A 26,289-nucleotide genomic window follows, 5' to 3' on the forward strand; every position below is an offset into this window, starting at 1 on the left:
GTGTTTTAACCAAAGTTCAAGGCTTTTAAGCCCCATGCAAGCAATTTAAGATTATTTATAACCTTGGCAATGAAAGTTTGTCCATGGCTGAACTGCACCCAGGAGATAAATTTCTTATATCAAGTTTAGTGTCTGTATGTAGAACTCATTAAAAAGTTTCACCCCCAACTGGTTTGCCATTTCTCCGTTTTCCCATTTCCGATTCACCCGCAGCTATTTCAGTCTGCTGCACCATCAAATATTTCCAGTCTTTCCAGCTTGTTAGTCGAATTCAGTTCTTGGGGATTTTGTGTGCATGTAATTTTCTTGGTGACATTATAAATAATGGCTTATTCCCTTCTTTTGCTTTTGAACTTCCCAGTCTAATTGAGTTGCTGGGATTTTACCTCTTCTGAAGGACTAACCAGGATTTGTTTTTGTTTGTTGAGCTAAGTCAAGGACAGTCGGGGTTATCGCCTACTGGGTAACAGATTAACACAGTTGGAAGGGAACGTGCAGGTCATCTAGTCCAACCCCCAAGCAGGAGACCCTACGCCTGCCTCTACCTAGGATCGAACTCACAACCTCCTGATTCTGAGGCAAGAGCTCCACCTTTAGGCCACTGCAGTTGTTAGTACTATAGCTCTAATCTATTTTTCAATCGGCAGACTCCATCTCCACACCTGGGTTTGGCTCTGGACTCCAGATCTTAAGGAAATTCAGAGAATCCCGAAGTAGAGGATGCAAAAGATAGAGGATGGGCAGGGGCTGGGAACTAGCCTATTTCCTTTCTAATGAGGTACGGCTGAGCACACCGGGTACATTTAGACACGTAGACAACGTAGATGAGATCTGATGACTTTTTCCAAGACCTTGAAGTGGGTCCCAGAGGGAAGTCTCTGTCACCTGGAAGGCCAGAAACAGAACCACAGGCCATAGAGGAGCCTCTGGTTGTAATGACCAAGGCAGGTGGTGAGATCTTTGTGTGCCCAGGTAAAATCTGTACATCCTTGATGCCAGTCGATAAAGTTTGAGTTGGATTTCTCCACAGAGTAAGAACTTGGCTCTGTGGCACGTCCAGTTTGATTATTCTGTTTTTATATAAGATAAACAAAGTGGTGTCTAACCGTCCAATGGTCTTGGGGATACTGGCTTATCGTGACTCGGCTGCTTCATGCTGCTCAGGTATTCTTGGTTCCCTCAAGAGAAACATCTGGATCTGCTCATTTAATTTGGAATTCAAAATAAGAACTGCAGCTTCTTATTCTGTTAACAAGCCACAAACAAGCTCTAGTTTATTTAACTGCCCTTCTTGTCAGGGGAGTTAAACAAGAGGACAAGATGGAAAGTTTGCAAAGAATTCTTGCCACTAAGTCATGAGCGGATTCTGTAAGGATTAATCATGGCTCATGAAGACAGTTATGACCAAAAAAAGGAGCGTTTCGCCTTTCTCCCGTGTAACCTTTGCAGCGATGGCTTCAAGAACAATTCAAACTCCGTCATAGTTTAATCTTTCATTGGAAGGCCTGCCGTTTAATTTATGGGGCTGTTTTTCAGCTGATCGCCTTGGAGCAGTTACTTGCTAAGATATTAGCAGCCATCTTCCGGATTTGACATTCAAGATTGCAAATTAATGTTAAAAAAAAGAGAATATCATTATTCATGTGATTGAGGCTGTGCCTAATCACTTAAACATCAGATTACTGTCTGGCAGAGAAATTAACATATTAAAAGCTGTGAAGATTATTTTTCTCCATCTATATATAATTTTTGAAAAAAACAACATTATTTTTTAAAACCCCTTCCCCCCCCCCCCCCAGGACTCTTTATTTCTAGGTGTTGGCCTTTATTGTACAGGAATTCAGCAAACGTTCTTCTTTCATGCTTGAATGCTTTCCTTCAACACTTATTTGTTAATTATCAATTGTCCCTCACGGAGACAAATTCACCCACCCACCCCCGGGAACGCGGCTGATGGCTGCATAAACAGAATTTTACTCCGTGTACTTCATTTGGGATCTGGGAGCCACATTAATTGACTTAGTTCCTTAACATACACATCAGTCACAGGTCTGGCGTCTGTTGATGGATAAGTGACAGACTGAGATCTTTACTTTATGAACATACAAGATGCACAATGTATGCAACTACCATTATATTTACTGTAGGGACGTATATGGCGCTGCAGTTAAGCACACCCTCAGCCACTCAATGGCCACTCATTCCTTCACATGCCAATTGCCTCCAAAAGGATGTTGTGTTATGTGAGAGAATTTAGAGAAAAAAGACCTCAAAGGAATGGCTTCCTTTTCTTCCCCTTCTCCTGCCTTCCTTCCTTCCTTCCTTCCTTCCTTCCTTCCTTCCTTCCTTCTCCTTTATCAAATTTATATAGCCCACCTGTCCAGTCGTAGTTTTCTATTATTTTTTCTACCGGTTCACTCATGGATGTGGATATATGAATGCTGATAATTAATCAACAATTTATAGAAATAAATATTAGAGAAGAGAAAAGGTTTTTTTCCCATTCAGGAGGATTTTTTTCAATATTGTACATCAGCATTACATTATCTATGAAGATTTAGTCCTATATCTTTAATTTATCCATAATGTTTAGTTTCGAATGGTTCTTTCTCTTAAGACTGGATTAAATAATTGGTTAAAAAGTTTGCAAATTATTTTTAGTACAGCACAAAAATGGTGAGAGTTTCTCCTAATCCTCACTGGCCCTTTTTTCCTCAGAAATACATCTTTTAACGGTTCCCGTGAGTTAATGCATTTCATTCATTCCCATAGATCTCTGGATCAGGTCTGGATCTTTCTGAATATATTAGAAGTTCAATTCGTCCCTTCAAATATTCAACGTTTTGAAGATTAGCACCTCTATATTAAGGGTAAAAATCAAAACACAGCCGTCTCCATCCTTGCATTCGTTCCGTGCAGTTGTGTTAACTGGTATATCTGTACGTAGCACAAGCTGTTCAAATTAGACATAAGGATGCTTTTGAAGCCCTTGTACGTACTGAAACTATTTCTAGCAATGAAGCAGGGAAAGTATCATTGTGCCTGACAAGATAAATTATATGTCATTAAATGAACCCCATGACATTCATCAGCTTTGAAAGGTCTTTCACATCCTTCAGAATTATAGATTGCTGAAGGAGAGCTGAGGTGGCATGTCTTCCTCTCTTGCCTTCCAATTTTAGCAAATAAACGATGCCAGTGTTAACTCTGCCACTCACAGAGCACTGAAGTTGGAATATGAAAAAGCAATAATAGTAAAAAAAAAAAACAAGAAGAGTGAGTGCATGCAAGATAAATCAAGTCTTTTTACCCCATGGAGTTTGGGATGGTTTTGTTTTTTTTTTCAATTTCCTTTAATTTGAGATGGAAATTCTCAGTAAAACATTTTACAATTTGACCAACTTTTTTCAACGAGCCTCCAGCTGTTGACATGGAAGATGTTGTGTCTGCATTGGCAGATGTGTATCCGGTCGATCCCACCGGTCCAAACTCGTTACATAGATTAAAACGGTTATTTTGAATGAAAACAGATGAAATATTTGAATCCCCTCAGGGCCGTCCTGAGGGCGGGGTGGCTGACAGAGAAAGCCAACATGGCAGCCTCAGTGGTGCAACTGAATCTCTCCCTCTTGTCTTTCCTCTTCGACCGCATTCAGCTCTTCCTTCAGGTGAGCCCCGGTCACAGCACAAAGGAGACTCTTGGCTATCTTTCATTGTTGTCAGAGAACACCCCGGGGGGGGGGGGGGGCTTTCATTCAGGCCCTGAAATAAGGAACGGCCCTCACGATCTTAGCTGACTTGATAAGAGGGGGGAAGCCACTGGGGGCCAATTCTCAAAGCGTGATGATAAACCCTCTTGCAGGAGGATCCCCTGGGCTGCCTCAGAGGGGGGAGCAGCCTGTCTGAGCACATCTCTCGGCAGGGGGCGGAAGGAGAAGACCTCGGCCATTCTGAAACAATGTTGGATTCACTTATTGCACCCCAAAATAGAGAAACGTTTAACCATTTTAGCTCTAGGAATAGTTTTGTTTTTTACTGTGGAATGAAGTGTATCTTCCATTGCTTCCACCGCAATGGAGTGTCACCCTATACAAAAGCAACCTTCGCTTTGAATCCGGGTCATCCATGGAGTGGAATTCTATATTGTCGTCTTTTGTGGAGGAGGGGCGTATCTCACACAGGGCTTTCCCCATTGTTGCTGAGAGATAATTGCAGATCTTGACTACAAAGTTATGTACAGCGTGGAACACCTGAAGGGAGGGAGGGAGGGAGGAGGAGGAGGAGACACTGCCATGAAAGCAAAAATTTGGGGAGCAACTTTCCTAACTAGCAAACTTTATTAAAAGGCATCGGCTGACATCGCCAGATGTGCAGTGGCTGGGCCAGTGTTGGCTACTTGACAATGTGTGGACTTCAGCTCCCAGGATTCCCCAGCCAGCTTTGCTTTGATACAAGATTTAACTTTGGGGGAGGGAGAATAGAGGTGGGTTGCCCAGGTCCAATTGGCATAGATGACAGGTACCTTATCAATGAAGAATTGGAAGCAAATTCATCCCCAGGGAAGCACTCAAGATTCCTTGTCCTGTTTTGACCGGGCGTTGTGTTGAGTTCCTTGACTCCTTGTTTTCCCGCCTCTCAGAATAACAAAAAAAATAGTTCACATAGGATAATAACTACATAAGAGAGCACAGAACTGATGATGAAAGCAATTCTTGGTGATTGTTGTAGAGAGAGAAAGCCTTCACGTATTCTTTGCCTTCTCAGTCCTTGCCATCTGTAAGGCACCATAGTAACCAAGACATTAATCCCGTCTTGCTCCTTCCTTCCTCTTTGTCTCTGTCGCTCTGTGATTCTCTCTCTCTCTCTCTCTCTCTCCCTCCCTCCCCCCCCCTCTCTCTCTCTCTCTCTCACACACACACACACACACACAGGCACACACATACACACATTAAAATGCAGCTGATATTCATTTTCTTGTAAAATGTAGCAGGATGGAAGCTACTTATCCCTTGGAAGGAGCTGGACACACCACGATTCACAGCTAAATATTTACTCTGGCTATTAAAGGATGCTTAGCATTTCTTACTCTCTGTGTGGGTGGGTACCTGCGGATGCCTTCAAATCAGTTCTGACTCCTGGCAACTGCAGTTTTCCTAGCAAGATCTTCAGAAGGGATTTGCCCTTGCCGCCTTCCCAGGACTGAGAGGGAGGGCCTGGCCCCAAGTCACCCAGCTGCCTTTGTATCTAAGATGGAACTAGAATTCACAGTCTCCCAGTTCCTTCACTTCTCTATTCACACAGCATCCCGTGAGCCCTTTCTTGTGACTCCATTAGCCTAAGAGAACAGGCAGGTACAATCTCATCAGGTTTCACTGACTCCTGTTGACCCTTGTTGGGTTTCAATGATAATAGCCTGTTTTCTGGTGGATGTTGCTTTATATGGTTCATAAATGATTATGTACCGATCAACATCCAGTAATCTCAATTATCATGACTGGGAAATAATTGCTGGGACATTTAGAAGAAGAGCTGAACTTTCTGGCCTAAGTGATATTTCAGAAAAGCAAAGAGCCATAAAGAGGGAGATTTTAAGTACCTCAACATCTGTTGAGAAGCAAACCTTGCCAAGTCTGGTTCCCCCAAGAAGTCCCAGACCGACCTTGCCAGTAGGTTTCTCCCTCAATGAGCAAATGAAAACACAAGTCAAGTTCTCCTTGCCTTGATTCTTCTCTGTGAAGAAGACGGACTGAAAGGGAGGGGGATGGATGGCATACGTGCCATGCGGTTGGCATTAGCTCTTCAGCCCGGCCTTCAGCTCATCTCCCAATGGTGCACCCATCACAGCTGGGCTGAAACCCATCCGCCTTGATCTTGTTCTTCCTCTGATTCTCTCTCCTTCCACCTTTCCCGGCATTACAGACCTCCCTCTTCACAAGATGCCTCCAAAATGGAATGATCATTTGAGCCTCCGCATCGGTGCCTTGAGTGAGAACTCTGGGCTGACTATTCAAAACTTGATTTGCTTATTTCTTGGCAAAACAACAATAACAACCCATTGAGCATAATCAGACATTTACCTTCGACTTCAGAAAAAAGGGATTGCAACAAATCCAAAGGGAAGATTAGTAGGATCCCTTCATGTGAGAGGAAAATGGGAAAAGAGACCAAGTCAAGAAAGAGATGAAAAGCACAACAGCAAATAATGAATTTTAATTAATTTAATTTTAAATTTAATACTGAATTTTTAATTCTTTGAACACATAGAGTGTAATGATAGCATTTCATTGGAGGCAAAAAAAAGTCAAGTTGGCATCACAAATATGTGATCAAAGTTCAACCCTCGGCAATCAATAATCAATAGCTCCTCTATTGTCTATATTAGTGCTAACTATCAACCGTTTGAAGGTTATTTTTGGAAACCTCGTGCCACTTGTTGCGCAACTAGATGAACTCGGTGAATAATCACCCACAGTTAAGACCAAGCTGTCTGTAAAAGGCTTAGTGTAACCCATCTCAAAGCCATCTTCATGAGCCCCGTTGAAGGGTCTCTCCCTCCCTTTGTGCTTCCACACTCAGAACAGGAATGCCTAGTTTCAAAACTCTACATTTTAGACAAGTCCATCCTGAACTCTCGCAATGGAGCTCAGTGGAAAACCTGCTGCGAATTTATAACACGTCAGCCCCCCCCCCCCCCAAGGGCTCCCTGCAGCACCTAGTCCCGGCAGGGTGCTAATGATTGCCTTGGCCCTCACCTTCAGGTTAACTCACCCAGATTGCATCAAGGTGGAGGGTAACAGTGCCTGGCTCAGATACGGGATAATTACAGCACTGAAAGTTCCTTAGCTGTTTCATGGTTACTTTTCCAAGAACGCCTTTGCTCTGTGTGTTTATGGGTGGAGAGCCAAGGTGGCGCAGTGGTTAAATGCAGCACTGCAGGCTACTGCTAGATCAGCAGGTCAGCGGTTCAAATCTCACCGGCTCAGGGTTGACTCAGCCTTCCATCCTTCCGAGGTGGGTAAAATGAGGACCCAGATTGTTGGGGGCAATATGCTGACTCTCTGTAAACCGCTTAGAGAGGCCTGAAAGGCCTATGAAGCGGTATATAAGTCTACTGCTATTGCTATTGCTATTGAGTTTACTCTTGAATTGTTTCTTATTTCTGGGGAAAGCGCCCATGGATGCAAAATAGGTATAGGTCACCGTATTCGTTTTTGCTCTGGGATGGGCGATATTTTGGGGCCACTCCAGAGTTTTCGGATGGTGGAGAACCAAAGGGAAGGCAGGCAGCATCCCCTGTGCAGATTCATTTTGAGGTAGGAAGTTTGGGGCTTTTCTTTGCTCTTTCATGCTCATGTGCACAATTTTAAGCCTTATGTCAAAGTGTTTATGTATTTCTCAACTCAAAACGGAAAGAAATTATACTGACATTCAAATGCCATTCAATAAATTATACAGTTTGAAATAACTGTGACCAGTGGGCAGATCTGAAAATCAATGGGAGTTGGAGGCTTTCTACAACTCTCAGTTATCCATCTGGTTGGTTATCAATTACTTTGATAGATTATTTACATGAAAGAAACGGTTTAATCTTCCAATAAGCCTCTTCAACCCTTTGAGTCCAGTCCTGTCTCCTTTGTCCTTTTTTCCTGTGTCCTCTTGTTCAACTGCCAGGTTCCTACAGATACACAATAGATTTAATGAATCAACGGATGAAATGCTGATCATTAGGAACCACAAATATGAATTAACGTTCTTTGAAGTACCATGTTCACAATACCACCCCTTAGATGGGAGGCGTGTTCGCGTACAGATCTGTAGTCTTGTGAAAGCCACGTGTAAGATGTTGTAAATCACAAGGGAGTCTTAGAACAGAATTACAGGAGGTTCCTGGCTTCATCTCTTCTGATTTATTCCAGATAAAGAGATTCAGACGATTAAATCTGCATGTCTATGTTCAATTCCACAAATTAAATTGGAATGACTTTAATCAATGGAATTTGATTATGTAACCAACTCCTTAATAAAATGTGCTCAAGAGTTCTGCAAAAGATGATATAAACCAGATACGTATTTTTAGAAAGGGGAAGCATATGGCCACGTAATTCAGACAGATGGGATGGCGCCCATCTTTTCCTTTCAATGTCCCAGCCTTCATGGCTCTCAGCCTTCCCCTTTCTGGAGAGTTTTCTAGAGCACCCTAACTAGAGAGGGGACCGGAAGAGCAACCTGTCGGATGAAGGGCAGGGTCTTTCCTTTTCCTTTAGGTTTTTAGCCGAAACGATGAAATGTCTGTGTGGTTTCTTTTACGCTTTTCAAAAGAAAATGGGGGGCGGGGGTAGTATTTCAGTGTAATGATAAATGGTCTGATTATTATCCAAAAATCTACTCAATCATGATACCTTTTAGAAGACTTATGAAAGATGCTGTTGCAGTATGAAATATAATACCCATTGATAGCCATAAGGAAGAAGCAGTTATGTAAACCAATATCAGGTCTAATTCAAATATTGAATCAAATAAGCCAGATGCATTTTTCCTGGAAGTCAGTCGGAAGAATATTAAGAGAATGGTGTGGCAATTTTTCTTATCTAATGCAATGCCTAGAATAGTTTATCTAACAATATCAAAAAATTATATTAACTAAAAAAAAATAACCATACCATTCTTCATAAATAAATTATTACACATTTACATAGATATATTATTTTGGTAATTGAGGTAAATCTTGCCAAAGTTTGAGCTTAGTTTATATGATGCAATGATTTGTCCTAATAATAGTAATTAACCAATGGCAGTTTTAAAATATTTCTTTTTAGCTGAACTGTCTGAAGGGTTTGTTAAGCCATTTGAAAATGAAATCGGCACATAAATTTTTTTACAGGTATAGTTTTTCTCAGTGAAAGTATCATGGCTAATAATGAGATAATTGTTGTTAACTGAAACAGTTATGATAACTCAATGCATTGGCAATTTTTTGCATGAATTATTTTAATGAGTTGATTGGTGAATTGGTATCCATGTAGAATGAATGAATGAATGAATGAATGAATGAATGAATGAATGAATGAATGAATGAATGAATGAATGAATTGATTGATTGATTTCGGATTTTGGCTTTAACTGCATCGATCGTATGGTTATATTTTGAATTCTGTCTTCTACGTGTATTTTAGCTGCCTTACTGGCATGAAGGTGGGGGCTCTATATTCAATAATAAATAAATTACAGATGTCCTTAGAGAGTGAAACACGGACCTGCATAGGGCCAGATCTAGAGACGGAGATAAAGATAGGAGATAGGAGACAGAAACCAGCTGGGCCCCTTGTGGAAACGGCCTGCCACTTGCCTCCTTCCAGGGTTATTTTCTGTTTTATAGCCCCAGGAGGGGAGCAAGGTAGACTCACCTGCTTGCAGAATGAGAAGCTGAGAGAATTAATTTCCCCCCCGGCCCATTCAGGCTGCAACTTGCCTGCGTTCTTTGCTTGATATGGATTCCTGTGTTAACCCAGCTCATGGGTCGGCTTCCGTCATGTCCAGTTTTGCCCTGAGTTAATAAAAGTGATCCTTTATTTCACAGCCAGTGTACCAGCACATGTCCATCTCCATGTCCATCTGGGCAGTCCTAATATTTTGACTTGGCTGGAGAGTTCTTGCTCCAAAGGATCTCATCAATCATTTTTATGGGGTCTTTCTTCGCAGAATGCCTTCCCTCCCCATGACCTATGCTGCTTAGCTGTCTTTGAAGAAGAGGCTCGTTTCCTTAAGGGGTGTGTGTGTGTGTGTGTGTGTTGAGATCATGGGCATTAAAAAGCTCTAAGAGAAGAAAGATGAAATAAATCAAGGAAGGTGACTTTTCCCGGGGGGGGGGAGGGAGTTTCACTTTTTAAATTTTAGGCCTCCAAATATGCACTGGTGAGTTTCATTCAGTGATGTTGTCAGAGTTTTGATCTGGTCTGTTTTATTTGTCTTAGTCCAGGGAAAAGGCTTGTGTGAAATTCTCGCACTGCCAAGAGTGGGTGTGCCTACAGGCGAGCTTTGCAGGAGGATTTCAAATGGCTTTGTGGTGCTCAGGAGGAAAACCTTCTCTACAATTCGTCCATACAGATTGAAAAGACAAGAGGGCAGCCAGGATGGGTCACTTGGAGCCCTTTTCTATGGGCATTGTGACGGCCGTCGTGACTTTTCACCCAATGCCCTGAAGAAAGACCCTACCTCCCTCTCAATAAAAGCTGCGGACTGGAGGTTTTTTAATGTTTGGCTGCTGTTGTGTTTTCTTTTTTTCCACAGTATAACCTCAAAGTTGGCTCCCAGATAAGAGCTGCCAAACTCCCAATGACAAGAGATGGTAATAAAACAACATCTCTAAGTGCTTTGCGTCTTCTAGTGCCTGCCTGGACTTTTGCGATCTATGCCTAATTTAAATGTAATTGGAATATAATTATCCCAAAGCAGCACTGCCAATCTTAAGGTTGACGCAATGCAAGGAAAATGACAGTGTGATGGAACCGACACGTAAGGAGTTTTGAGAGGAATTGTTAAAGTTCAGTTGGAGAGGGAGGACGATATGACACGTTTTTATACTGTGGGATACGTTACATAATCCAACAAAGTTACATGGCTGACCTTGGATTCCCATCTAGGCCCTTGTGTGATTTTTGTGAGTTCTGTATGCATCAAAAATGTCAGGCATAAGAAATAGTTTTAAACAGATATCTGAAGAATGTCAGGAAAGCAACACCTTGGATACTGGAGGTTTTTATGGGTTCCTAATCTTGCCTGAATGGTGAAATTCCCTAAGTATCACAAAGGAAATCCAAAGTGATGTATGTGTTTCAAAGGTGAAGTCTCGGCCATATTAAATCTTGTGAGATAAATATTCCAGTAAAGAAGCAATATTTCTTCCACTTCAGAATCTAAGGGAGAAACAGGATTTTTGGTTCTAAGGCAAAAAAGAAATGGCATCCTGGGAAATGACTTCCTTTTCCTATCCAATATAGTCAACTTACTAGCCAGGATCCGGCCACTATTGCTGGTGACCAGGTTCATAGGCCAAGAGAGAGAGAACTGGGGCAGATCTGGATAATTTTTGAAGTCACTTAAGGTTGGAAAGATTATTGACTAAGCAACCAGCTCCCTAACTCAAGCTCCTCAATGGAAGGCTGCCTCTGATAGGACAATTGTGGCCCACAACATTTTTGCTATTATAAGGGATCAGATTTAACAACTAACGTGTTGATTTACTGCAATTACTTGTCTCTTCTCCTCACAACAGCTTGCAGGAGGAAAAGGAAGTTAAAAGAAACCTCTTTTGGGCAAGCGGATCCCCGCTGTTTTCCTTCTGTTTTTGTGTCTGTCGCCTCCTTAACCGGCTTAAGGACAACCGTTTCCTTTTGAGAAAAATGGAAAGAAATGAATCTTAGGCATTTCTCACTGCAGCTTCTCTGCATGGAGGAGAAGCATTACTCACTAGCCCTGAGCCTATGGAGCTCTCCTCCCGAGATCCACCATGAATATTTCTTGGTACAGAAGCCACTTTACCTGCCAGTGTCCTTCCCGCCTGTCTCCCTACAGAGAAGGCATGGAGTATTTTGTTTTTAAGAGTGTGGCTAAGCATCCGTGGGGGAAGGGAAGCCGAAGACCCTCCCACACGGTTGTGAGACTGACATCATGACACACCTGATATCAGTGGGATTAACCGGCACATGCTTCTGATTTTGACAAAGGGGAGGGAGGACAGTCTAAAGAGGTGCGAGAACAACCTGAAGTTAAAAAAAGAACCGGTGAATAGCTGCAATAGGCTCTTTGATTAATCAAGTCTTCTGCGCTCTTGCAATATTGCCACCATTACATTGTCCTTGAGAAGTTTTCCTCCATACTGTGTACAAATAGGACTGCAGTCCAGCTGGGGGGAAAAATGGTTGAGGTTAAACTTTGAGGACAGCTTAGAAGTTCTCGTCTTCTTCCACTTGAGGGATGTGGGTGGGTGGTAAGCGAAGAATGGCGGAATGGTTGAAAAGGTGATCTGTGGATCATTTGTGTGTGTGAGAGAGAGTATGGACGTCTTTGAGGCTTAATTTGATCAGTAATCAACCCCAGAGTTTCTGTAACTCACCAATGGAACTCATGAATGTGACTTAATTCTGTAGCTACCTTTAAAGCTAAAGTGCTTCTTTTAAGGGAAGTCCAGAGTAATTTTCTACTTAACGGTAGCAATGCAACCAAGATATGTAGAGTACAGTGAGTGAGATGGATGGTTTGGAAGTGTAATAAATAAACAAATATCGAGATGGCAGCCCCAGCAGTCCATTCAAAGCACGGCCTCCTCCTGGCTGGCTTTGCTTTTACTACACCCTTCCAGGTTGCAAGAGGTGGTGTTCTGCTACCACAGTTACAACTGATAGGAAAGGAAACAAAGTTTGCGATAATAGGATGTATTATTTTGGGGAGGTAGGTTCCAAATAAGCAAGTGCCTTCTCAGCAATGAAAAATCTGGCCAAGGCTGTTGATTGTCTTTTCCCGCAACGATATTAGACCGTTAATGATTTGGCCATTGCTTCAAATTGGCTAAAAAGACAACTGGGCGATATTCCATGACCATAAAATTAGAAGCCGGCTGCTATCTAGAGAAAACACAGTTGTCACTTCATAATCGACTCTTCCCGTAGTTGAATATTGAAAATATTTGCATTTCAAAGGGAGGAAGGCCGAGTGGTGAGATGCAATCTTGGTCCAGAGAGAAGGTGGGCCAACATAAACCCACCCACCCTTTGGGTCAACAAAGCCAGCCTTTGCGTTGCTAGGAGGGTCTCATTTCCACCACTTTCCCCCTATCTAGGGAGCGTGAGTGTTTGGTGTGATTGATCTTCCATTTCAGCCACCCTTTCTATCTTCCTCCTTCCTCCTTCCTCCTCCTCCTCCTCCCCCTGACATCAGTGACAACTGTTAAAACAGGATAGATGGGAAACTTCTGGGGAAAATATGAAAGCGGCAGAAAAAGATAATTGTGATCCAGCTACTCAATTTGTTTCAATAGATTAGCCCCTACAGCAAATGCCCTGATGTGGGAAGTGACTTTTCAGCTGCAGTTAAAAAATTCCTTCCCAGGGCCTGTTGATTGTACAGCCTCCCTTGTTTCTTTCTATGGCTTCACTCTCCAAAGGGAAAGAAAAACAAAGTAAGAACTACAGCAAAGGACAAAACAATGTTAAACACGGAAAAATTCCTCCAAACACCCCCTCAGATTGATAGGCAAAATCAATTAAACCTTGACCGGACAGAACCCTGTTTATTGGTCTTTCCATTTAATTCATAAATATCATCTTATTCCAACACATTTCTTCAAAGACATGTAAGTCCCATTTTCTTGCTGACAATGCAGAACCATAATAATTTCTGCTATGTTCCTGGCTTGATATGTCTAAAATCTTTCCTAAGTTGATAAGTTACATATTTTGATACATAAACACTATGTAAACACTGCATTAAGCTTTATTTTTCTTGCAAAAATCATATTAACAATCACGTCAGTATTTCACCAAGAGAGGGCAACCATAGAACAAATTCAAATCATATGTATAATCGTACCTCAAATATGTTATATTTCCAACATCAAAAGTCTGACACTGTTTGAGACATCCCATAAACATGAGGCTGTGAGAGACATATGATTGCAAGAAACATATTTAAATGTAGTTAAAACACAAGTGAGCATCGATTTGTCATAACAGATGTTCCAGCTCTGCATTTCAAAATTCATGCAAATTGCCAACATTTATCAAGCCAAAGATTGGCAAGGAAACAAGGCTACACGAATCTATCACAGAACACATATTGAATGAAACTGGAAGAAGATGGGTTTGATTTAAAAGTGGCTAAAGAAACTTCAATAACTTGTATTATGCTGGTGGTTTTTTCCCTGTTAGCTGAGAACATGAATGTCAGAGAGCTTAGTGTGAAATGGGACTAAAATTGAACTGGGAGAAGATTAAATCAATGTCAAAAATAATAATGAAGATGTAATGTCATTCTTCTCTGATCAATCACCAGAATAAACCAGAACAAAAAACTAATAATTGTCTCTCAGAATTTGACTAAATAGATTTTATTTTTGACAAAAAGAAAAAGCAGACTTTTGAATAATAATATGGTTAAACGTTTTAGAAATACGTCTTCCAGGCCACTTTTATTATGATTATCATGAGAGTGTTATCAAATTGTCAGTTGTAATTTCTATCTGTAATTCATTTCATAACCTAAATTTAAATCTGTTACAGTGCATACAATTATTCACATGACCCCTGAATGAAAAACAAATCTCTAATATAATATGTCCAGAGTCCACTAAAATACATATTTTACGGCATAAGCCAGCTCTGTATTATTCAGAAGGGAACCATTTATATGTTCTTGGGGAAAAAATCTATAAGCTTGTTTAAAATTGAATTCTATAGAGTAATTTTAACTTGTCAAAGAAGACGTTGTAATTATGTCTGCTGGAACATGCATCTCGGAGGATACAATGCAGTCAATTTTTCATAGCTGGTTTTATACTTCAACCATACTATTTATTAGTGGAAAGTTATTATTTCTTTTTGAAAAGGGGAATGGAAAGGACGGCTCTTTCTCCGAGAGAGAGCTCAATTTAAGGTTTAAATCAGAGGACAAAAGGCGGATTGTCATTGCCGTTCCCATTGGATGACTTGATGTATAAAACTTAGGATGGTCATACAGCAAATGCATGTATAAGTCCACAATTTGTTCAACTTCCAAATTTAAAGCAAAATAACTCCCTTGGCAAGACCTGAATTTAGGTTTCTTCACTCCTGCGCCAAGTTGGCTCTTGTACAAAATATTATAAAAGCTGTTAAATATATTGCATTAAAAACAAATTATTTTTGCTACAGAACTGTAGCAGCACCAAAGCCACGTGGGGCAAGTAGGTGTCAGAAGTGACAAGTGTGTTTGCAGCCAAGTGGACCTGGTGACTCACAAGGCATCCGGACCCCCCCCCCCACACCTTCTCTTGAGAGCCCCTTACCCCACCCCACCCCACCCCGTGGACAGGCTTGTAAGTCACGGGAGGGCGTAATTGTAGCCACTTTGTCCAAAGAGCTGAGTAATCCACCAAGTCAGATTTATGGGTTTTTAGCATTGCAGGTTATTAAAGCAATTGCATTGGCACTTCCCTTATGTTGATAGTTGTAGCTCATGTATTGCCCTGTGTGGGAGACAGACACGTGTTGCTATATCTGGATGATTTGCTGTTAGTTGGAATGACACCATGCTAGGCGAGGTCTTCTGATGATGAACAGCATTTTGATGCATGCTACAGTTATCAAGAGCCAGATTAATCATCTTTAAAAGAGTTACTAGTTTAGTTGATTAGGAGAATGGTTGTCCTGGGCTTTAGTAAAGATCTCTGCTTAATAATCAAGTGAAATAATAATGGCTAGGTGATAGTATGTTAAATGGACTCCCTTTGGCCCCCAACATACTTGATCATGGCTTCTCACAACCGGGAAGGAGAATGCAGAGTGGAGTGTACTTCAGGGCTCTGTTGTGGGTCCTGTGAAGGTCAACATTTTTATCAGTGACCTAGGTAAGATAGTTGAAATGGTCAAGACTTCAGATGACACAATTCTGGGAGCTAACATTTTAGAAGACAAAGTATTCAGACAAGAACAAGGCAAGCTTGAGTAGTAGCCTGATAGGACGGAATCTACAAGGAGAAATGTAAAGCTAGGCAGGCGGAGAGGATACAGGTGAGATGTGAGAATCGGATGGGGCAGAGCTGGCTGATTAGAAGGATGCGTGAAAAGGACATTCTTGGGGTTCTTCTAGCAAGACCAATGTGCCAGCAAAGGGCCCTGGCAGCTAAAGAAGCCAATGTTTATGTTGTTGTACATTAAGATGACCATCGGGACCATAAATCCTGGGAAATAATTTTCTGTTACCTTGAATTGAGGTTGAATATTGTTCTGAGCAATACAGTTCAAAAGAGACAATAATACATTGGAGCAAGTTCAGAAAAGGGCTCTCAAGAAGATGAGGGTTTCAAAATTAAGACCCATGAGGAACAGTTGAACAATTTAGGTGTGTTAAGCTGATATAAGCCATGACTGAGGGGAAAGTAACAGTGTTCAGCTACCTGAAGGCTTCACGCATGAAAGAGGACATGGGATATTTCACTGGCGTGGTTGAAAATTTTGGTTGAAAGTTCTACCTAAAGTGATGCTTGCAGGCAGATATGACAATTCACCATGACCAACTTATCTATTGTAACTCTTGTATTTCTGGATTGACTTTCTTTATTATTATTGACCACATTGAAATTAATTCAACTTTTATATTTGTTGAATTGTCCCGCGTAGAGTTATCTGTGACAAGTTGGCCATGCGAGTTGTCCTAGATCCATAACACCAACCTTTCTACCCTGTCCCTTTTTCAGGGAAACCCAAGTGATCAGACAAGGAGCCTGTATTTTATTTCCTCATCCATCCAAAACCTGGGCCACATAGGGCAACATTTGCACCATCAGCCATCCTGCATTTCTAAAATCAGTTAGCATGACTTAATCTAACACTGGTGGATTTTAAAGATACATTTACGGTCATTTGGAAGTTTCTTCCTTTTGAGAGAGTTGATTGGAATAAAACTTCTGTAGTCTATTTGACTGTAGCAAATGAAACTGAACTAATGGTTGCAAGAAATCTAAAGGGCGAAAGAGGAACAGGATGATATTAATGTTTAGAATCACAGTTGAAAATCATTGCAATTTTGGAGGATTAACTGAAAAATAGTCTGTAAAAATAATTAGACTTGATAAATTCTTGTCCAAATGTAGTTTGAAAAATACAGTACAAGATTAATAAGTCAGGCGTAGAGATGGTTGCGTATCTTATTGCTTGCATCTGCTGTCTATTTAATAACTTGCACGTAAAAAACAGACATTCATTACAGCCTAGCATTTATTTTTCCAGAGATTTTTCCTGTGTGGAAGCAGAAAGCAATGGAGGTGATAGATTATACATGACAAGCCTGCATGTTGTTACACAAAGAGATTCCAATCCTCAGCCTCCTCTGAGAATTGTTCAATATTCTTGACGGTATCTTATGTCTAGGATGCCTGGGATACGGCATTTTTGACGTCCTTAGTAATCAGTCAAGTCTAGCCTGACCCTCTCGCGGTAATTGATGGCTCCACTTCTGCGGGATCACCTTGGGCATTCGTGCGCAAGGAGAATGAGATCCTCTATTTGGTGCCGATCTCCTCAATGTAAGCACTTCGTTCTGAGAAATGTGATGACGACTCAGAAGTATTCCAAGCCCATCAAATATTTTGATTGCACCAGTTGGTGAGTTATCCCGCATGCTCGGTCAGGGGCCCCATTCATCAGCTCTGCTTGCCAAGTCCTCCCTCCGCTTCCCATAGCTCCTTCTTCTCCCCAAGCACCTCCCCCTCCCCAAAACTGGCCAGGACCCAAAGAACGACGCATCTAACTCCGCGTCCCAAAAGAGTATTGAGCGGATTAAAGTGTGCACTCTGGAATCAAGATGTAAGACATTTATGGGCCTAAAAGGAGCCAAAATGTTATGAAAAGATCTACTAGAAGCAATTCATTCCAAAACCTCCTATCTAAAAGTGCAGGTCCCTTAATGATTCATCCGAGAGCCGGAAAAAATATTTTCTTGTTTTCTATCGTTTGAGTGGAGGTTTTTTTGGCACCAACGTCAGAGTTCAGTTATTAATGCAATGCTTTTACTTGCCCTGCCAGAGAGAGAGAGATGGTCTTGGCTGAGGGGTAGCAACTCTCATTGTTCCCACCCAATTTCAATGGCAAGTGGGGATAAGCCACCTTTCCTACTTAAGGCATCCTGTCTCTTAGTCAAGTAATCCCGTTCAGTTTACTATCCTAGGAGCAATTGGCTAAGCTACAAAAACTCTTTCCTCAATTTCACTACAAAATTAAATCCATGTGTGCGCGGTGGTGAGGCTTCAAGCCTTGAGACAAGGCTGAACATGCCTAGAAACTATACTCTTGTAGTCCAGGAAATAGGTGGCATTAAAAAATAGGTAAGGTCTTCTGAGTGAGGTGGAAGGATAGTTCAGAATTTCATAGAACTGTAATATAGAAATAACGGAAAGGATCATCCTAAGGACCTGGGAATCCAGTCCAGGAAGACATTACTACAGCTGGCCCTGTGGTCCCTCTTTAAATCCCACTATCAACTCTCAAGGCAGTTCCACTCTGCCCAGATAAACTGAAACCCTTGTCATTTAACTCCACTCTTCCTTCTTCCATCTTCTGGGAAAACACCACGTTGTTTCAACATAACTCAGTCCAGCACTTTACTTGAAGAGAGTGATCAGGCCATGCAATCTTCGCCTGGATCTAATATCATAGGTGTACCTGACCCATAAAGAATTCAAAGGAACATTGATTTTTTTCTTAATTTTGACTAGAACTTCATCTGATATTTCAGCTGCATCACCCTGTTAAATATAGTTGGTAAATATAAAACTTTAAAAATAAAGTTGCTATTAACTGAATAAAGTTGGATGTTGACTATGTATGACACAATTTGTTGGAATAAATAAATAAATCCAGCAAGGTTTTACTTAAGGACTAGATGGGTTCATAAATCTGGACTCAATTCAAGGTGCTGGGTGCCGCCCTTAAAGCCCTCCATGGGTCAGACCCACAATATTCATTTCTTGATCTTATGTAGGTGATATATAAAGCTGTATGGTTTCTTTTGCATTGTTTTTATTCTGACATTAGTTTGCTTAGAATAAGTTCTGATTGGAGTAGCCTCATTGAGGGAGGGAAGGAGGGAGGGGGAGGGGAAGGGGAAGGCATAAGCTTCATCCAGAAGAAGAAGAAGAAATACCTTGAAAATGGGAACCATTGAGGGCAATGGTAGCAGGCATAGAATATTAAGAATGGGAGCAGGGCTACAACTCAAGAGTTTATCAGGGATAAAAGATTGTCTTATCTCTTCATCATTAAGTGACGTAGTTTCAACTAATTTGTAGAATACCGAGTTGAGGAAAGTTGAGTTAGATAAACCAACAGGATGATATAACATAAGGCAAGTTTGTACCTTTGTAGCTCTCTGTTCCTCTAATATTTTTTACTAACAAACTTACCAACCTTTTCTTTCCCATCCCTCCCTTCAAGCCGTCAAAAGCTCAGATGCAGCTGCTCAAATCAGCATCTACTGTATATATCAAGCTTAAAAAGTGACACCTTGTGCATCGTGACATTATCGTCCAAATTGTGCAGTGATGTATTTGTGTCATGACTTCTGATAAAGTTGTCAAGTACAAAAATTCTACCATTTTGGTGATGACATCATCACATTTTTTCCTTGCTTCCCCCATCTCATTTTTATTCTTTTCCATACAGAGAGAAAAAGCAGAAACAATGCGTACAAGAAAGCTTTTAGTAACTCATTCCAACTTGTTTTTCTAGGAAATATTCAAAAACTCAATCTATTATCCGTGGCCTGAAATAGACAAGTCCCAGGAGTGTCCTGTGATTTTACTAAATGTGTAAATGAGTCTTAAGAAAGAAAAGAGAATAGTATATTTTAAGGTCCTTAAAAAAAGAACTAGAAGGAGAATGAATAACATTGCAGATCCTTTGCCCCTAACCACATAGATAAATACAATTATGCTGTAATTCAGCAAAGCACTTGATTTATCTATTGAAGTTGATTCCAATCCGCAAAATCATTGTACCAAAATAGTTTTGCTAGTCTTTGAGATTTTAAAAGAGGTTTTGTTGGTTTGGTTTCTTTTCATCCTGTAATCTTTAATCTGAAACTTTCCTTTTGACGGGTGTATTTTACGTTCCCCCTCATGTTCCTCCCTTGGCTCTTTAAGGTGCACCAGAACCTTTGGTGGGTTCTTCCCATTCAAGAGTCTTTCATCTGCCCCTCTCAGTTTGACCCATGGATTCTTTGTGGGCTTTTCCCTCTTTTTTCCTTGGCTGTTTACTTCATAAGCATCTCTAGACAGTCTTTCCTTTCACAAGCCTTTGCCTCTGAAGGGCCTGAAAAATGATTCTCTCTCTGTGCGTGTGTGTGTGTGTGTGTGTCTTACTGATGACAGGGATAAACTGAATTCCTGGCAATAAATGTCATCTCAAATACGGTAATCCCAAATTTACCTACAGCCCACTGATTCTTCTTTTGTTTTGGGGTGTTTGTGCTTGTATAATCCAGAGGAGACGTTTTTGGAAGACTCACCTGCGTGTCTGATATTTCTTTCCCTTTGCTTCAAAGCAGAGAGTTCAGAGGTGCCAAAATGTTCTTGGGCCCCGTGGATGAACTAGAATGCCCTTCGGAAGCCCTCACAGATGCACACCACAAAGACATCCACAGACACACACACCACACCACAAAGAAGTGGCGGGACTGAAACTGTCACTCCCTTGTTCGGTTGTTGAGAAGACTAAAGATCTAGAGTTAGACAGAGATATATAATGAGTTGGAAGTCAACCTTCTGCCTTGGAAAACTTTGGTCTCTCTCTCTCTCTCACACACACACACACAGACACACACACACACACTAAAACCAACCCCTTCCACTGCTTAATGTCCCTTAGAGCAGGAAACTGTTCTTCCTTATGTTGAGTGTGGCTCTCCCTCCTTAAATGCCGGGAGAATGAATCCAGTGGCTCCGCCCTGTGAGAGCCCTCCCTGAAAGGACGGAAGGCTGTTTTTGTGCCTTCTCTTCTAAGATGGACAGGGCCAATTCTTCCCACTGCCCTTCATAGGATTCGCCTCCAAGCCCCTCGCTTTCTTTGCTGCTCTGCTCTTCATTCTTGCCTTGTGACGGTGGAGGAAGGGACGGAGGTGTGACGGGATCACACCTGCAAGAGTGGGACCACGACTTCCCCAGGGCTCAGCGTCATTCCTCCCTTGTTGCAGCCTGAAGGGGCTGAGGGCGTCCTCTTCATGCCTCCCATCCTCTTCAATCACCCCCAAAGGGCATCTTGGCATTTCGCTTTATTGGAGTTTTGCCCCCTGTGGATTTTTCAAATTCGTGTGTAAAAATTGGTCCATTGCAAGGGGGTTTCCTTTTATTTTCTACCACCCACGACCACCCTAGGAGGTAGGCTGCTCTGAGAAAGAATGGCTGATCCCAAGTGACCCACTGAGTTTCTGTGGGTGAGAATAGACTAGAACTCGGGTCTCCCCAGTTCCCGTTCACCTTCCGTTGCCCTTGCCCAGCCTTGGGTCTCAAAACCAGGATTGGCCTAGAAATAAAGGCAGGCCTTTCTAATACAGACACATTAGTGCAATTGTGTAGATATCAAAAAGTCTGTAAAAAGAGTTTGAAGACACATCCAACCTCACTGATGAAGAAAGCAAGAGAACAAGGATGGCTTCATAGGCGCTTAAAAGACGCTTGGCAGAAACACGCAAGAAAAGAGGCTTCACAGAGGCTTCAAAAGAAATAGAAAGGCGCCTCTCAGTCCACAAGGCAGCAATTCACCAAGTTTTATGAAGCCGTCCTTCCTTTGTTATCTAGTACATTATACATCCAATGAGAAAGAAAGGAAAGGAAAGGAAAAGACGATCAGCCGTCTGGTGGCTTAGAAATGAATGCTCAAAAGGTTTTATAAGTTATACATCTCCAGTAATCAGTCTGCTTGGCTCAATCATTTGCTTCTCCCTTCTTCTTCTTCTTCTTCTCAACAGGACAACATTTTCAAGCTGGAAGATTCACATTTTGAAAATGGCAGAGGAAAAAGCCCATATGACCCCAAACTTCTGACAGCTTCTCTTTTAATAGGTACGTAGTGTAAAGTGGTCTTAAACACACACAACATTTCTACCTCTGTTCCTTCAAATTATTGGGCCGGGTCGGTGCAAGACGGCTGTGCTCTGATTCAAATTTCAGATTTGGGGACAAATGAGTTTGATTTGCATCCAAGATCTGAAGACAAACCAGATCATTGGATCAGCCCCTTCAAGGCCAGAGGTTGGGTTTTTTTAAAAAGAAAGAAGCCTTTATGTTACGTGCATATATAGGAGAGTAAATGGATGCCTAGAGGCTGGTCCCTACTCAACTGCCTTTGGGTCGAATGGGGTGGGAAGGGCAGGGACAATGGGGGATCTTATGCGGGGCCCCAAGAGGAGCCGGTTTCCTGGGCTTAAGGCCTCTCGGAAAGAGCCGGGCTGCCTGGGGCTGCCAATTGAAGCCCCTCCCATCGGAGCAATGGGTTGTCTCTGCAGATGAGGGGGCATTTCTTATAACGAGGGTGCAAATCTTCTCCTGTTTGAATCAATGGGTGAGCAGCAATCCTGCAGAGCTTTGGGGCTCCCAGAGACCCTTTTAGGCAATGCAATGTTTACAAACCCAATCCTAGAGCATCCTAAGTGCGCCCCCCCCCAAAAAAATAATTCTTTGGCATTTCTTGGATTGCTCTCAATACGAAAAATATAGAATCTATTTGGAGGGAGGGGCTTATATTTTTCCCGCTCCAACTAAGTCAATGCTCTTTCCTCAAAGTTTCAGGCTTTCTCTTTACACGAGAGCGTGGGGTAACTTACAGGAGAAAATCATGCTGAGGGCTTCAATAGTAACTGGCGGCTACTTCACATCCTCCTTGCCCCCGTCATAGTTGCCTCCAACTTCACAGTAACAGAAAACTATCTTTTCAATCAGAAAAGGAGGCTTGGAAATTCTACCAGTCCTCAGCCTAGAGCTTCAGTTTAGTTATTTTATGGCCGTCTTCTTTCAAGCCCACCTATGGTAAGCAGGGTCAGAACCGGTTGCTACCTGGATGGGAACCTTCAGAAAGTCTTACACCTTGAACTGGATCAGTCATTCCTGTTGCTAAGACAAGAACTGAGGTGGCCCTTCGACACCCATCAGCGGCCCCTCCCCGCCTTGCCGGCTTCCTTGCAAACCACCTGCAACTTACAAATTCCTGCTGGCCTCTGGGGAGCCGGCAGGCTGTTGCCTCAGAATAACAGAGTGGGCAGGACCTTGGAGGTCTTCTAGTCCAGCCCCCTGCTCGAGCAGGAGACCCTCTACCATTTCAATATCTTGCCCAATCTCTTCTTAAAAACCTCCAGTGTTGGAGCCCCCAGAACCTCTGCAGGCAAGCCATTCCTCACAACCCTGGGATTCGTTTAACAACAGCAACCAAGATTGCAAGAACTGCTGTCAGTAAATGATGCCAAATGATGCCACTATGCTTTATGATTGCATCCCTGAACAATGGAAATTATTGTCATAAGTCAAGGGCTGCCTGCAATTCAAGTCCCTGCTCAGAGCGGCAAACAGAACATTTCTTTTCAGGCTGATCTAAGCCCATGAGACTCCTTGGGTTTCTGCCCCTTTTTTCCTTTCTCTCTGTAGGGGTCTTGATTGCGTTCAGGCTGGGAAGGCCGGTCTAGAACCCATCAAAGTAAAAATGGGAGAGAGCAGCTAGTGCCAACCAGTACGATGTTACCATGAAAGCCCAGGAAATTCAGAAATGATTCATAGTCCGATGTTGTTTAAGCATCAGGAAGACAGTGGAAGTATCTCTCCTCCAGATGTTATTTGAAAGATGAAAAGCATTTCAGGCTTGTTTTTTTTTTACTATAGCACTTAAGAAAAGGAAATAATTCTGTGTTTTAACAAATCCTTCATGCTTTTAAAAGCAGCACTGGGGGAGCCTGGAGTAGACCGCCTCCCTTTGGAAATTGAAGTGATTAGTGGGAACTGCCCAGAGGGCGCTTTTTAAAATGCATCCCTTCACTTTGCAGTAACTTGCACCTTGAATTTACTCCAGGTAGGAGGGGGAAAGTCCTTAAAAGACAGGTGTATAATTGAGCGCCTGGAGCAGAAAACATTTGTGGTGGAGTTTCTCGGGCAAGATTGACTTTGAACAAAAACTAGGATGGCAAAATCAGCACAAAGCCCCTTATGGCATCTTGCCAGGTGAAGCGAGGAGAGTTTAGCTTTTCATCTGCACTGAGACTAATGGGGGAGCAGTCTGGCTCCCTGGCCTTTTGCTTTAATTAAAAAAAAAACCCTAGAAATATTTCCCTCTTTTTTTAAAAAAAAAAGGGGGGGGGCAAAGAGTTATGAGGAAGAGACAAAGATGAAGAATCTTAACAAAAAACATCCGTCCTAAACCTCGACAACTTGAAGAGGAGTGGACTTCAAGTCCCAGAATTCCCCAGCCAGCAATCTTGGGATCCATTCTGAAGTTCATTAGAATCCTAGTTTGAGTTATCAACGCCTCCCTTTGGCACGACCTTTGGCCTCTGGGAATAGCTGGAGGGGCTTCAGCCGAGGTTTATTGGCTTTTAAATTCATGAGAAGAAAATCACTGATTTGTTCCCTGCAGTCTTTTCAAAATCTATAATAGGCAGACGTATTTTGAAAAATATGTTATAATTAGTGCAGTTGTAATCCTTTTATTTAATTCAAAATATCTGTTCCTCGGTGCACTTGCAACGGATTTTCATTCTTTTCAACCGTGCTATTAAAATGCCAGTTTGGGATGAGAAATAAATAGCTCGGAGGGCTTGTTTAGCTGACGCTTATTATTAATGGGCCACGGGAGGCACAACTGCTGTTCGCATGCCAATGTCTAGCTTTGCATTTCCCAATAAAACCTTCAAAACGCTCCGATCCAGCCACAGGCGGAGGATCTACCTAGGAAACTCTGGCCAGAATCCGAATAGACCGTATGTAAACTCTGTGCTCATTAATGTGGCCTTAAGAGCTTTAGGGCAGAATGTGGGATGCTTTTTATTTCTTTCCAGCCATTCATTTGGGTTATTGGGAACAAAGATCCATAGGAATGGCCCAGTTCGGGTCTTGGCCGAGTCAAGCACCATTTGGGACTTTTGAGTCCCATAAAACTATATAAAAAGAGAAGAGGGAGACTGAGGTCTCTTCCTAATCTGGGTGTCCTCCAGTCAAATGGATTCCCAGAATTCCCCCAGCCTGCGTGGCCATTGTTAAGAATTCTGGGAGTTGAAGTCCACCCATCTGGAAACAGGCACCCACGACATGGAAGGCTGCCCCGGATCGGCCCCTTTCCCTGCCTCCCCTATGGCTAGAGGGCTGCTGCCTCCTGCTCTTCCTGAGAGAAAGGAAGCCAATGAACAACCGAGAGGCCACAGGGAAGCTCTCTGTTTCCTCTGCTGAATCTGGGGGGGGGAGCGATAGATAGTTGCCTGCAAATGACGGGGCCACCTCCTTCAAACTCCCCACCCTCCCCACGGCCAACAAGGGTTACACTAATATCGAAGAAATGGTGGGACAGGACCTTTAAAGAAAGGATGGCAAAGGAGGGACAGAAGGAAACGTGAATGACCCCCCCAAATTTTTTTTAAAATAATTACATTGAATTCTTGAATTGTCCCACAGCCAGTTGACCATGAGAAGTTGGCCGTAGCTAGTTGTCCCACTCCATGGTCAGAGAACCCTGGGAAACCCTGCTCAGATGGTGGTTTTTACACACACACACACACACACACACACACCACCAGTGACCTTTCCCCCCCCCCTTTGACAAGTGTGAAACAAAAGCCGTCTTCTTGACTTTCCCTTGATTGATATTGATTTATCCCAAATCTCTTGAGGGAGGCTGACAGGCGAATGGCAGCAAAGTTAAATAAAGGCCAAGAGGGGCCTGGGAGGCATTTGCTGGAGCTCCCCACTTAATAAGGGCTACAATTAAGTGGTGGCCTCTCCTTTTAAAAATATAAAGTGGCAGAGAGAGACAAAAATGATGAATTGGGAGTGAAATGCAAAACTTCCACTCAGATGTGATCATCTTCTGGCAGAAAGTCCTCCAGATCGGCCTTCGATCTCCTTGTTCTTCATATTGCGTGATCATGATTTCTCCTCTCCTGACTTCTAGGATTTTGCAGACTGTCTGAAAATCATGTTTTGATCGTGTGGGGAGAAGGCAGCTTGCTCAGACATGGTAGCCACACCAACCTCTGAAGCTGGCACAGAAAGCACCAGCTTCTCTTGGAGTCGGTGTGCTTGTTGGTTCAACCAAATCACATAAAATCCTCTCTAGGCCTTTCATTATGACCACGAAAAGCAGAATACCGGGACTGCAATAGGCTGTTAACTCACTTCACAATTTATATTGTGAAAGCAGATGCGCACAAACACACAGACACAACCCTACTCTATCCTTCTGTAATGCTCCAGGAAGTCTCCAAAGTCAAAACAAATGAACCAACTCCGGGTCTAGTTTGTTTCCTCCTTTTGCTTTGTGGGGGGAGACAAAGAGGAGGACATGCATTTGCTTG

General features: G+C 42.4%; 1 protein-coding gene across 1 annotated transcript in view; it reads left to right on the forward strand.

Moving 5' to 3' along the window:
* The window catches only part of SEMA3A (semaphorin 3A), a 118,614-nt gene that overhangs the window by 61,708 nt on the left and 30,617 nt on the right, over positions 1-26,289 (forward strand). Inside the window, exon 5 of the mRNA XM_087722428.1 lies at positions 21,712-21,805. Coding sequence (XP_087578554.1) covers positions 21,712-21,805 — 94 coding nt within the window. The remainder of the gene's footprint in view (positions 1-21,711; positions 21,806-26,289) is intronic.

This window comes from Thamnophis sirtalis, unplaced genomic scaffold (genome assembly GCF_051295495.1).
Source record: "Thamnophis sirtalis isolate CommonGarterSnake01/CBP01778 unplaced genomic scaffold, rThaSir2_p1.2 scaffold_9, whole genome shotgun sequence".
In the NCBI taxonomy this organism is placed as follows: Eukaryota; Metazoa; Chordata; class Lepidosauria; order Squamata; family Natricidae; genus Thamnophis; species Thamnophis sirtalis.